Below are 15,282 nucleotides of genomic sequence, written 5' to 3' on the forward strand. Positions count from 1 at the left end.
AATAAGTCTTATACCCACGTGACATTGTACAGACAACAAGACAAAGACAATAAGTCTTACACCCACGTGACATTGTACAGACAACAAGACAGAGAGAAAATAAGTCTTACACCCACGTGACATTGTACAGACAACAAGACAAAGACAATAAGTCTTACACCCACGTAACATTGTACAGACAACAAGACAGAGAGAAAATAAGTCTTACACCCACGTGACATTGTACAGACAACAAGACAAAGACAATAAGTCTTACACCCACGTGACATTGTACAGACAACAAGACAAAGACAGTTAAAGTTTGTTTTGTTTAACGACACAACCAGAGCACATTGATTTAATAATCATCAGCTATTGGATGTCAAACATATGGTCATTTTGACAGTCCTAGAGAGGAAACCTGCTACATTTTTCCATTAATAGCAAGGGATCTTTTATATGCATCATCCCACGGCCTTTGATATACCAGTGGTGGTGCACTAGCTGAAACGAGAAATAGCCCAAATAGGCTCACCGACGCATATCGATCCTACACCGACCATGCATCAGGCGAGTGCTTTTACCACTGGGCTAGGTCCCGCCCCTAAGACAAAGAGAGAACAAAGTCTTACTGGTGTTTATAAAACAAAGTCTTACTGGTGTTTATAAAACAAAGTCTTACTGGTGTTTATAAAACAAAGTTTTACTGGTGTTTATAAAACAAAGTCTTACTGGTGTTTATACGACAGGACATCCACCGGTTGAGCTCTCCTCTTGATGCCCTCGAGAAATACCAGGTCGGCTTTCTTCTTGCTTCCAATGAGCTCTAGAGACCACGCCCACGCCTCATACAGCATAGCCTGCTCACAGCCCAAACCTTGGTCGAACATGAACGTGAATATTTCTATTGGATCATTGCAGAGATTTGCCTGAAAAAATACTTTAAAATTAGTGTTATATTCATCCAAAAAAAGACAGAATGTTTAGCAAGAGCATAACAAAACTTTGCATCATCATAACAAAATTCCATATCTTCAGCAGACATTATAAGAAATTCTACCATTACAGGAAATGTTATAGTACATTTTTAACTGAAGACACAGCTGTGTATGACAAATCACTTTCACACAATGAATATCTTCACAAAACCTACAATTAATAAATACAATTACATTATAGCACAACAGATTTGTCAGTGTAGAGTAAATGAGACAACAACTGTTTCACCACACGAGGTTCAACCATGCAAATCTCCATAATTAACTCGGTAACTGTGTAGATCACCATTTCCGCAGTGACATGTACTCACAAATTTGATCCAAGCTTCTGTGTTGCGGGGGTCATTCTTGTACTCCTCATAATCTTTGAATTTGGTGATGCATCGCTCCAACAGCGTTTTGAGGTTTCCATCTTTCCCGCCTTTAGGATACGCTTGCTCGGTCCACTTAATGTATCTACAACAAACAGTTTGGTCATACATTAACGTCATCTGAGCAACATTTTGCATGAAATTCACAGAAAAGAAATGTATTTGTGTGTGTAATTAGTGGCCATTACATTTTGTACTTGCAGTGTGTGAAATACATGTATGTAAATAAAAAGATGTATTACATGTAAGGATTAGTAGTTATCATTGGTATCACAATAAAAGGTGTCCATATCCAACAAACTGCATAGGTTAGAACCCAAGGCACCAGGTCAACAGCATTTTTGTCTGTGAAAACTTATAGAAAGTAAGTTGCTTTTTTGTGCCCTTTTTGAAAGAAAATTTGCCTTGCTGTCATTCAACTTGGCTTGGTGCCCTAATTTTGGTTATTAAACTGAAGGCAACACCTGCCTTGTGCCCGCCCCAAATAAAAAATTAATTTCTGACACGACAGTAGCCAGCTATAAGTTAATTTTCACCTGTTAAATAAATATATTTGTTATTCTTAATGCACAGTATCAGTTATGACACCCATAGGTGTACCGAAAACTGATTATACAGGCTAATAAAACTTTAAGAAGAGAATGAAGAAATGGTAATAAAAAGGGTCAAAGTGGAAAAACATTTGTTTGAGACAATTTTCTGATACATAGGATATTTGTTTAAAAATTATTAAAAAGTGGCTAATTTAAACAACTTTTTTATTAGCCAGATACTAAATGTTGTAGCCACTTTGTATAAAAATTAGCAATTGGTTAATTTGGCAAGAGCAGGTAAACCGTGAATATATTGTGAAGCTGTGAGTTAAGACATTTCCCCTGTGAATGTACAATGTACTAGTACGTACTGATACCACACTTCCAACGGGTCATCTCCATCATAGGTTCTCAACTCTTGTTCAAACAAACTGAAAAAACACACAAAAAACATTTTACATAAGACATGTGTACAAGCATTTATTTATAAATCAATCCTCAACTTCTGCATTTTGCTTATATAGTACCATTTTGCTTATATAGTACCATTTTTCTTCTTTAAATTTAATCAATTATCACGCTGCCAAACAGATCAATTTTCTATTATTATAATCAACCACTGGAATATCACAAATTTAGTAATTAAGAAAAATATCTACAATGTTGTGGAAGAGCTGTCACAGTTCACTGTATCCATGATTGTTAATATCTACAATGTTGTGGAAGAGCTGTCACAGTTCACTGTATCCATGATTGTTAATATCTACAATGTTGTGGAAGAGCTGTCACAGTTCACTGTATCCATGATTGTTAATGCTTTGAGTGTTGTCACAATAACATTTTAAAACATTTGAATAAAATGGGACCAGTGAATTCCTATGGTATTCTTCAATGTAGAAATTGTTAGGTAGTACTCAGAGGTGGAGAAATTGAAAATATTTCACTAGCCCTCCAGGCCAGAACCAACCAAAATAAACTAGCCCGCCAGTATTTCTACTAGTCCGCCAGCCCATAGATCAAAATATTATTATTTAACAATATTATAATATACACTTCAAATGATAGATATAAATTTGACTAAAACATTATTAACACTTGGTTGGCAAACAAAATAAAACAGCCACACACACACTAATCCTTGATAAAATTAACAAAACCAGATGGCCCATCGGACTAGTAGTTGTATTGTTCAAGTCGTCCGTCAGAATGTTTACTCGCATTTGGCGAGCAGGCGAGTACTTTCTGCAGCCCTGAGTACTTAGAATCTATTGTTTCACTCTTTTATTTTTATTTTGTTTCATTCTATTTGACAAACTCTTTATCCTGATGTCTTACAGGTTTGTAGATTAACTAAAATGATTGTACATTTTCATGGGTGTCCCAAATTCAATGGTGCGAATGTTAACTTTTTGACAAAAACTATGGTGACGTTTGGGGAAAATGAGCTGGCCTGAAACAAGTTGCATCATGAATGCATTTTAGTGCAGGGCAAACATTAAGTCAATACTTTTCTTAATGTGAAGGGCGAGTTGCTTTCCTCTATTTAGCAAATTTAAAATGGTAGCCAAATTTTTGTTGCTGTCATTGGAAGATTTATTTTGTTAATAATGATGAAAGTACTTCAATCAAGATTTAGTGAGTATGGCAGGTTAAATACATTTTTGGTAAAACTTGTGTGTCCACTTGTTGCATTATTTCAGTTGAGAAATGGTTAAACATAGTGCCACAAATTTTGAATACCAGCTAAATATGTAACAATATTCGGACAGATAGAACCACACTTTCTACATCCCTTCAGACTAGAATGTATTTCCATCATTCTAATTGCAATATTAGTTGTAATCAGGGCTAGCTCTGCCACTTGCCAAATTCGCCAATTGCGAATTTTAAACACAGCTGGCGAATTTTATTTTAATTTGGCGAAAGAATTTCATGTAATGATTGATATTTAGTTGAAAATAATGGTGGGTTTGTGCAATTTTAGCATTTAATAGATAATTTGGCGAAACTTCCTACATAGCCAGAGCTAGCCCTGGTAATCAATGTAAAGATATGTAGTGATTCGTTGGGAACTGTATAACATGAATAAATATTATTTACATTTGGCCAAAAATCTGCCTTCTCTCCCCCCTCCCCTAAAATTGGGAGCCTGTATAACTACAAACCAGAAAGACTGAACATTCTCAACTTAATTTGATGATGCCTATATGAACCAATTTTTATTTCCCATAACTTTTTATTATCAATCTCAAAATTTCTTAACATCAAGTCTGGAAGTTGAACTGGAAGATGACATTCATAATTTTTCATGATTCAGTCAATGATTGAATGGATGACTTCTGGACTTCAGTTATGGTGACCCCTATGAACACTGTCAGGATTCGGAACGGCTTGTGGCCAGGTTGCCAAATGTAACCAAAGTCCTGTTTGAGCGATTTAAATATTAAAAAATAATGGCGTTAATTGGGTGATCTTCTTTCTAAAATATATGAGCCACTATTAATAACTGTATGACATATATTTATTCCACATCAAATTCTTGCCCGTGGTTCACAAAACTGAATGTATTGGCTTACTGTAATTTGCCAACATTTATTCATATTATAAACATCGATGTTGTAAACCGAATGCAGTTAGGTGTAGTTTTTATAAAACAATGATATTCTGATCCAGTTCGTAACCATACGGAACATCTCGGACGAAAATGTGATTCAATAAAAAATTTCCCGAATGCCATCTTAGTTTTTGTCATCTGCTTCATGACCAGTGTTCCGATTTCTGTTTTTTCAAATTTTGTTTTAACTGGGGGTTTTAATAGAGGTATTTCGCATTCCTATTGCACATGCGCACGAAGAGTAACGTCCCTTGACAAAATAGACTGAAACTAGTCTATTTACAAATTGGGGGGCGTGACAGACAGGTTGTTATGGGTGACTTGAGTAGCTTCGTAGGAGACTTTTAAACTTTGGCAACTAACATGTACATATTTCGAATTAGATGGTATAATGGCCGTAGAAAACGGTCCGCTGAAATTTACAGCGGAATGGTTCAAATTAAAGGGACATTCCTGAGTTTGCTGCATTGTAAGATGTTTCCGACTAATAAAATATTTCTACGATTAAATTTACATATTAAATATATTTTCTTGTTTAGAATACCAGTGCCTGCCCAGAGGCAATTAGATGCATGTCAGATTCATACTTCCTTAATTGATACATAGTGGAGATGTCGGGACTGAATGGGTACTAGTATTCCTGAAGGTGTGAAGATCAGTTATTTGCTGCACCTTATCGCTGTTGTTAAAATATCCCTTTTATATAAGAGTAAAACTTTATGTGGCCGCTTAATGCAGGTATTTTAGCGATTTGGGATCCGATTTAGGTGGCCGCTGGCCGCGTTAGACAGGTGACCGCTTATTACAGGTGCATTTACATTATAAATCGTTTGGGAAGAAAAAAGTGGCCGTTTAAGGCAGGTGACCGCTGAGTACAGGTGGCCGCTAGGACAGGTTTGACTGTATATATATATTTATATATATATATATATATATATACATATATATATATACATACATATATATATATACATACATATATATATATACATACATATATATATATATACATATATATATATATACATATATATATATACATATATATATATATATACATATATATATATATATACATATATATATATATATATATATACATACATATATATATATATATATATACATATATATATATATATATATATATATATATACATATATATATATATATATATATATATATCAGGTGTTTTGTTGCATATTTCTTAGTGTCTATCTAAAGTTAAAAAAAGGAATTGATTTTATGCTGTTACATGTATATCCATAAAGTGGGAATTTAAAAAAAGGGGGATTTGAGGGGGGGGGGGTTGAAGGTAGGTGCCGTTCTGTTTACCCATAGACACATTTTTATACAGTGTCAACATGAACGCATTGGGTATTATACAAAATATATTTATTTTCTTTACTGTTAATGTGTTTTCCACCATATCTAAGTATATAAAATACTAGACGGACCTGTGTAGGAACGTCCTGTACACAGCCGTCATCACTCTATATATATTCATATATCATTATTATTATTATTATTATTTAAGGTGTGTCTGTTATTTCTTTTACGTTCATCGGGGTATGAACAAAATAAATCATCCGTAAATTGTGTGAATCGGCGGAGCTGTTCTCACATAAGTTTGAGGATGATTTTTTTGTTCGTACCTAGATGTACGTAAAAGTAATAACAGACAATACTTATAATTAAATTTGAAACACACTGAGTAATAATAACATTAAAAGTTCATATATATATATATATATATATATATATTCTGTTGAGTATTGTCCGAAATATACATATATTTTCTGTATATACAAAATATATATTTATTTATTTTATTTACTGTTTACTACCATATCTAAGTAGAGAATACTAGACCGCCCTGTATAGGAACGTTCTGTACATAGCTGTCCTGACTACATATATTTTTTATATATTTACACACGCCAAGTTATATATTTTATTGAGTATAATTCGAAATATACATATATTTTCTTTATATACAAAATATATATTTATTTTCTTTACTGTTAATGTGTTTTCCACCATATCTAAGTATACTAGACCGCCCTGTGTAGGAACGTCCTGTACAGAACCGGTAAGGTTTTGGTCCCTTATGCGTTCACTGGGTTCCCTCCTACAAAATGTACCGAACAAACCCTCGTACTTAGAGTAACATTAAAATCGGTTTTTTACGTGAAACGATTACCCACGAACGTTTCCGATATCCATTGGCTGGATATCGATGGAAGGATAACGAATTTCCCGGACATATGCGATTGGAACAGTTAATAATTGATCAATGGTCGTGGCCTCCCATTGCTTTTGCCCCCCAATTTGCAGATAGGTCTATTTTGGCGAGATCTCGCGGTTTGCGTCCTCGAGTAACTCCGCAACGAGCACATGCACAGTGGAATGAGAAAGAGGTCTATTGGCCAGTTAATTTGGTGCCTATTGAATTAACTAATGAAATTAATGCTTACCATTTTCGGAGTAAAATCACAATGATGATGTACTCTGCCGGGTGGAATTTTCATTTCAATATCATGTATCGGCAACGTCCAGAAATGACAAATTTCACTAGCCCGCCTAGCCCGAGTACTCTGACTGTAAGAGAGCTAGCGGACATTTGGACACAAATACGCTCTCATTACAGTCAGAGACCCAGCTATGTATTTTTTCGGCAATTGCCGACAACCAAAAAGTTGGCAAAGATTTCCGCTCTAATACCACAACAATCCTATGTTTGACGTGAAATACCTTACATCGATCATTTTCGAGTTGATTGATTAAAAGAAATTCAGATATTAATCACTAATACACACACTACAGAAAGAAACCCGACAGCACCCACATTCAGCTAAGCTTCGGCACATTGATTCATTAATCATCAGCTATTGGATGTCAAATATTTGGTAATTTTATCAGTGTTAGACAGGAAACCATTAGCCAACTCTTCCATGTTGTAACGTCACTTGGCGGAATCGCCCAGTGGGTGATCACGTGATCTGTCACGAAATAGGTCACCGAGCTTTATAATTCTTGCGACGGAGTGTCACGAAGCGTAGCTGAATGTGGGTGCTGTCGGATTTCTTTTTGTAGTATGTGTATTAGTGATTAATATGTGGATTTTTTTTAGCTCGGTTAACTCAAAAATGATCGATGTAAAGGTATTTGACATCAAACATAGGATTGTTGTGGTATTAATACAAAACGTTACAAACCCTTAAAACCAATCATTTCAGCGCCCTCAATAGTTTAAGAAGTAGCAGGCTACAACAGTAATGATAGCAGGCGGCAAAGCGGGGGGGTCTGGGGGCCCTCCCCGAGAAACATTTGAAAAATCGAAGAAATTAAAGAAGAGAAAGCACTGTTTTTTTAACCATCAACGAAAAGTAGGCGGCGGCAAAAGCTGTTTCAGGCGGCGATTTGCCGCCGGAGACCGGGTACTTTTGAGGGCTCTGTAATTTTGCTAAGTCTTACGATATCTGGAGAGGGGATACAACCAGGACAGAACAGTTGGAACATGTCCAGGAGAGGTGAAAAGAACGCACCCCAAGTCTGTGCGCACTCTGTGAAATTTGTCGTGACGTAGGCATTGTTGTGCTTCGAGCGACATCTACCGGTGACATCAGAATACTAACTTTCAAAATTATTTCAAGCAATTGGGACATGGTATTTATCGATATAAAACCTGCTTTTTCACTCCATTTGATAAAAACGTGATCTAAGTGTGTTACAGGTTTGTAGATTAACCAAATTATAATTTATTTTCGCTGGATGGAACTAGGTGTGCAGCGTTAAAGATTAATGCAAATGAACCTTACTCTTTTTGTTGTTTGATTTTCTGTTGATCGACGGAGTGTGGCTGTAAGGCTGCTGTAAGTGAAGAAAATTTCCGCCCTTGTCTGAGCGGTTGAATGTTTTCTTTACTCAGCTCCCATTCGTTGGTGTCATCTAATGAACTAGTCATTTTTAACCTGGTTATGATATTTAAGAAATCTTACAAACTAAATGATCGACATAGTAAAATCCGTTTGAAATGGCCGCTTCGCGCATGCGTATAAATAAGACACCGCAGGTGTCAAGTGAAATAACTTCCTTATGATATTTTTTTCTGATTTTATGGATTTTGCACACTAATACAGGGCAAATGGCAGTGTGATATTTAAATTAGGCAATTTTAAGTGGTTAGATAGGTAAATGAGAAAATCAAACACAAAAAAAGAGAAAAAAGAAACAAAAGCAAACATAAATTTGACATAAAAGAAAGAAAGAAAGAAAAACACCGACGGCTTGATATTAGGGCCTAATTTATATATTTCTGAGTTTGCTGCAATTTTTAAGATGTTATAGACTAACAAAGACTTTCTAACGATTGTAATTACATATCAAATATCTTTTTCTGCATAAAATATTAGTGGATGTATATTAAACGTGTTTTTGATCGTTTTACTATTTGTACTACGTTAAATTTCATTTTATTTCCTAAAATATAGTTTTTTCGTACGTACGAAATTATTTGAAGACAAAATCCAGTTTGGGCTTCTTACAAATATTAAGACGACCAGAAACACAATGAATATATAGACACTGATATTATAACAAGAAAATATATTTAATATGTAAGTTTAATCGTAGAAATATTTTATTTTTCAGAAACATCTTACAATGCAGCAAACTCAGGAATGTTCTCAGTTGCAAAATTTCATTGTCCATTCATAACTGATCCACTTGCATAAACAACAAAATTATTGGGCACAAGTTTGGCAACTAGCCTACCGGGCTTAAAAATGGGAAATGTTTACCAAAATTAATTCGTATAATATCTTCCCACAGAAATCACCATATATTTTGAAATATTTTTATAATATATATTTACTATTAACAACAGAAAAAAACTTTGTAATGATCGAATGTTTAATGATACCCCATCACAAAAATATATTAGAATTAAAGATGCATTATAATCAAAGTTGCAAATGTCATATTTCGTTTTATTATATAACATTTAGTGAAATATAAGTGAAATAACAGTATTATCAGTCACTCAATGACGATAACACATTTTAGAGTGAAATTTTCACTCTTTCACTCTTAGAAAATGTGTTATCGTCTCTGCAGAAAGTGTTATCTTCATTGTAAGAAAGCCGGAACTATTTTGTTGCTGGCATTTTAAAAATAAAGATAAATTGCCAAAAGTTTGCAATCATATCACACTCGTCGCGCAAACATGAAATATCCTCTATATCTTTACTATGATAAATAATAATCATACTAATAAAACACCATCAAATTAACAGGTTATTATATCTTGAATAATTAGATGTTTTGCGGTGACTAAAACTGTAATGTAACAACAAGTATTATATTCTAACTTGCACGCTATTATAATATACTAGTAACTTTTTTTTCAACTTCTTAATTTAAGCCCTTGGCCTAATTGCAGATAAATCTTTCTCTTGTCCAAAGTAGTATTTTCGGTATTTAGGTTTAAATACGGAGAATCCCTGTTGGCCCTCTCCTATATACATATACGATATAATACAATAGTTTGTTCACAGTAGGGGTGTAATAGTTTACTAATGAGACTGTTATATTGCAACTGACCCATTTTTTCACCAGCGGATCAAGAGAAGGTCATAGGGATTCCGTGACCTCCCATGGCTCATTTGAAATGCCATTTTCAATACTTTTTATTTTTAAATTCATCATCCACAATATAAAACAATAAAAACTTATTTTGGGGCATATTTATTTCAAAAATTCCCTGGAAGCAACTGGAACCACTAACGATCTCGCTTTGGGAGCAGGCTCATTTTCCTTCAACAAACTAAAACTTTTACTTTTTATAATTTTGTGGACCCCTTTCCCTTTAAAAAATTCTGGATCCGCCTGGGTTTTTTTTTATTATGATCGAAATCCAGACCACTACTAATGGTGACAGATTTAAATTAAGGACAGAAACAATATTTAGTGATGGGGGAGGTGTTGATAAAGAAATGCAAATTGTCGATCATCTTCAGCAAATTTAGACCCAGGAACAATAGGGTCAGAAGATATTTCACTAAAATCAAAGTTTCTGTCTGAAGGAGTTAAATGGATGAAACTAGCGTTTAATTTTTTGGGTCAAATTTTCATTATTCCACATACTCCAGTAATACAATTATGGTCGTATCCAAGACTGGTAGCTAAATGTGTGTGTCTGTGTGTGTGTGTATGTGTGTATGTATGTGTCTCTCTCTCTCTGTGCGTGTCTGCGTGTGTGTGTAGGGTGGCACTAGAGTGATTGTGTTTCCACATACCAGCCAGTGACCCACGACTGGCTATCAGTCTGTGGTATATTCTGTTTGTGTGCGTGTGTCTGTGTGTGTGTTAGTATGTGTGTCTGTGTGTGTGTGTGACCCACGACTGGCAATCAGTCTGTTGTTGTTAGTGTGTCTAGGGTGGCACTAGAGTAATTGTGTCCCCCCCCCCCCCCCCCCCCCGTACCAGCCAGTGACCCACGACTGGTTATCGGTCTGTGGTATATTTTGTCCTGTTTGTGGGAAAGTGCATGATCCCAAGTTATTAGAAAAATTTAGCAATAGACATCCAAAAGCTGTTGATCAATATGCTCCAGTGGTGTCGTTAAACAAAATTAACATATGCTCCGGATGAGTAGCGTATGTCAAAGTGAGTGTCTATAATGTATGTATGTATGTCTGTGTGTGTATGTAGGTCTGTATGTATGTTTTTGTGTGTGCATGTCTGTGCGCACGTGCATATGTGTTTGTGTGCGTGCATGCGTACACAAATATGTATATCTGATGCATCCTTTGTTTCCAGCAGGCAAGGTCTCCATTAAAGAGCATATAACCCTTGAAAGTAGCAAGCACGACAATACAGCATGAAATAACAACAAAAACAAAATGTAATGTGGAGATTCAATATTTTATCTTCAGAATTACTTGATACGACAATGTTACAATTTGAGCAAATGACAGTAATTAACAGATCATAGCAGAGGTTGTAAAATAATCCTTGCAGAAATATGTGATTCTTCTAGCACTTATTTCAATTCCTTAAATACTTGTCATACAAGATTAATATTCATTTGAGATTGATTATGTTTGCCTGATATACACATAATTACTTTAATGGTTCAATATTAAATCATCGTGGACTTATACAAGATGTAATACTGATCAAACTAGAAATACCACATTGATTTATTTTGTTGTTAAATTGACCCTAAAACTGTATTAACATTACACATTTTACTATATAGCAGGGAATTAAAGATATATTATTCACTTGGTATAAATTAAAACTAATTTTGAATACTGTGTAAATGGTCATAATGACATTTTCCTAAGTGTTGCCTTTGTCACTCCACAGCACAGTGGACTGGTCAAACTGACATCTTCATCATTTTATATCAGATGTGTCTGTTACCTTGCAATCAGCCTTGCTGATGTTGTGCTTAAGACACTCACATCAGGTTCTGTAGGTACTTGGTTCGTCTACTGGTACTAGCTCCAACCCAGAAAGAGTTTTAATTGTTCACTACATCAATTTCTTTCTCATTAACTTCGAACCATCAGCCCACTATCCTGGACAGACAGCCCAGATAGCTCAGGTGTGTTCCAGGGACAACATGTTTGAGCCTCAATTGTATTAGAATATGGAAATCAAGTTAACTTGAATTTTAAAAAAATGTTATCACTATGTTTCAATACTAAATGGAATATAACAATCGTGTGTGCTGCACCAAATGCAACTATGAGAACCGTAAATTAAAAACTACACTCATAGATTATAACAATAATTGTTAAATGTATCAGACTAAATTGTGTTTGAAACCATGAGGCAGAATGGACAGCCCATATACGTCAATTTCTTGCTACAAGGAATTAATGAATAATTCTCACCTGTTCTAAACTGCATGTTGGATCTGATGCTATTTACAAGAATCACACATTTTACAGGAGTTTTACAACATCTATTCTTTACCCAATACTAAAAGTTACCCTCGTTGTAACAAGTTTTACACATGCTCTCTTGCACCAGATTTAAACAATACTTAGTCAGCATAATGCTGAATCCTGCCAACTATTACAGTATTATAATTATAAACCATGGCAGAACTGATTTAAAAAGTATCAAAATGCATACAAGAGCTACAATTTAAAAATCTAACAGGGAATTACAGTTTGTATGCTCTTGGGACCTTTTCCCCTTTTTTTTGCCCCTCCCTTTTGTTTTCAGGGATGGGGTGGGGTGTCAGCCCCTTAAAAACTGAACATTTTCAGTTCATTATTGTTGTAAATTAGATCAGTTACATATTATGTATATAATTATTATGTATGGTATACAGATCCCAAATAAAATTCTGCAAATGGTAAATATTTTAACAAAAATCATAAAAACCCCAATCTTGACAAAACAAACAATAATATTTGCAAAGTAACAAGTGCAAGCAGATATTCCATTAATTCTTATTTAAATATATTGAACATTTAAACTTTTTTAATAGTAATTATTATTTACATCTACCCATTTCTTATTACTCAAATGTTATATTACTATATGAGAAGAAATTACAAATATACATATTCAAAAGACAAAATGTTATAAAAATTAGCATATTGCAAATATTGGCTAGCAACACAAGCTATGCTAGCAAAAGATACTAAAACTAAAATGTAAATGTTTTCACAATTCATGAGACAATTGTATAACTGGTTTTGTATATAAATTTTTCATATTTCAAAATCCCAATATATATACATGTATATTATTTTCTTTAACAAAATTCTCCATACTGTTAAATTTCAATACAATATTTCTTAACATTAATAAATTTCAATATATCTCACATAATTAAGAATTACTTTATTTATCAATACATTTTTACTTCAATTCGTATGGAAAAAACAACAATATAAAATCAGGTTATGCTCACAAAGTATTTTTAAGCAAACATGATTTGATGTTGTTATAGTAAAATCCAAAGATGGTACTCAAAGGAATGAAAACCAATAATTTATTCCTGGTACACCGAAGGTTGTGGTACGCGCTGTCCTACGTGTGTACAGAAAACTTGTTTAAAATGAGTAATTGATGTGGCAGAGGCCATTTTCTCTTCTCATTCTGTAGCCTAAATGTTGCAATTACTTTATATTAGATTATATGATTGGATGTCTGTAAATAAATATTATTTGAAACAAAAAACAATATCAAACAGGTTACTATTTATCACTGGTTTTCTTTTTCAATATTGATTGTTTTGTTGTATAATTTCCTGAAAAATGTGAACTGCTTATAAAGCTAAAAATATATCAATTTTTTTATGGACGGAAAGTAATATGTATCTTTATCAAAATCATCAGATCTGTACATAAATGAGATATATCTGAACACTTACTCACAATAAGACGATAATAAAGTTAATAAATGTTCATGTAATGAGACATAAATGTAACATTGTATACAACAAAAAACACAAATAAACAAATAAGAATTGCATGCGACATAACATAATACTTTTTCAATATTTAATTTCATTTATGACATCGATCCCACAATACCACTAATGTTTAACCCAAACACAACAATATAATATTATATATAAAAGTATTACATTACTTTGGCTGCTTTAGGTTCCATGTTTACTGGCTGACCAGTGTTCACAACAAACAACAATAAACACTCATTAATCAGGAGAAAACAGAAATATTACTGAGAAAAAACAAATCAGAGAAAAGACCTTGGCGACAACAGAATTATAAACTTGTAAGTAAACATGCATGCTGTACATCTTGTCCGTCTTAAATATATTCCGTTATCACATGTATTCCAGAAATTATCAGTTTAGTGAATTAAGTCATGAAATCAAAACTCATATACTAAGCAAAACAAAACATAGCAAATTTGACAGACCCTACTTTTTAAACACTAACACATATTTTTCACTAACATATTCATTATTAATACTTGAAATGAGACATTTCCATAGGTTAAAACTAGGGTCTGTGACTTTTATAATGAAATATATTCACAAAGTTATTTTTATTTGCATTTGTTGATAACATGTTTGTTAATAAATTGTATTTCTTTATTTTATGCTATTTCTAGAGATCATTTTATCATTGTTGAAGCATAATATTTGACTAATTAAACTGCTGGCTGTAACATTTATTTGATTAGAGTGACATGTGAATTCATGAAAAACAGGAAAGTTTTTCAGCCTAGAATATTCAAACATCTTTGAAATACTTTATGATCAGTCATGTGTCACGGTCATGTTACAGGTGAGGGAAGAAACAATATTGTTGTTAGGTGAGAATAGCACAACATCAAAACACGAATCACCATGAGATAATAAAACATGTGTTAATCTACAGATGGAGCCACTATGATTTCTATAATGTTGTCAAACAGCAAAGGTTAGCATCACAGCAAAATGATCCCTTCCCAAGATAAAATAAAAACACTTCTCAACAAATACAAAATAATTACTTATCATATTACAAAAACCCCAGCGAAGAATAATAACATTTCACAACATTTGTGGTTACAACATTAAAGAATAAATTTAAAACATTCACCAGAATTTTAGTGCAAATAGTCTCTTTATATATTATAGGATAAAGTTTTTCTTGAAAATTTAGTTACAGTACAGTGGCTTGAATTTGGACACATAGTCCAGGATACATGCATGAAGACTAAATAATTTGCTGTAAAAATATACAATAAACTAATAAAAATCAACTCATATTATGTACTAATGGTAAAAGTATTATGTCCA

General features: G+C 33.6%; 1 protein-coding gene across 3 annotated transcripts in view; it reads right to left on the reverse strand.

The window, feature by feature from the left end:
* The window catches only part of LOC121378286 (mitotic checkpoint serine/threonine-protein kinase BUB1-like), a 59,480-nt gene extending 50,948 nt beyond the window's left edge, over positions 1 to 8,532 (reverse strand). For all 3 annotated transcript variants that reach the window (XM_041506387.1, XM_041506386.1, XM_041506385.1), the window contains exons 1-4: positions 8,318 to 8,532; positions 2,253 to 2,312; positions 1,289 to 1,433; positions 712 to 908 (exon numbers count right to left, since the gene is read on the reverse strand). In XM_041506387.1, the coding sequence (XP_041362321.1) occupies positions 712 to 908; positions 1,289 to 1,433; positions 2,253 to 2,312; positions 8,318 to 8,463 (548 nt within the window). In that variant the 5' untranslated portion in view covers positions 8,464 to 8,532. The remainder of the gene's footprint in view (positions 1 to 711; positions 909 to 1,288; positions 1,434 to 2,252; positions 2,313 to 8,317) is intronic.
* Positions 8,533 to 15,282: the final 6,750 nt, after the last annotated feature.

The sequence above is a fragment of the Gigantopelta aegis genome, chromosome 8, assembly GCF_016097555.1.
Source record: "Gigantopelta aegis isolate Gae_Host chromosome 8, Gae_host_genome, whole genome shotgun sequence".
NCBI classification, from domain to species: domain Eukaryota; kingdom Metazoa; phylum Mollusca; class Gastropoda; order Neomphalida; family Peltospiridae; genus Gigantopelta; species Gigantopelta aegis.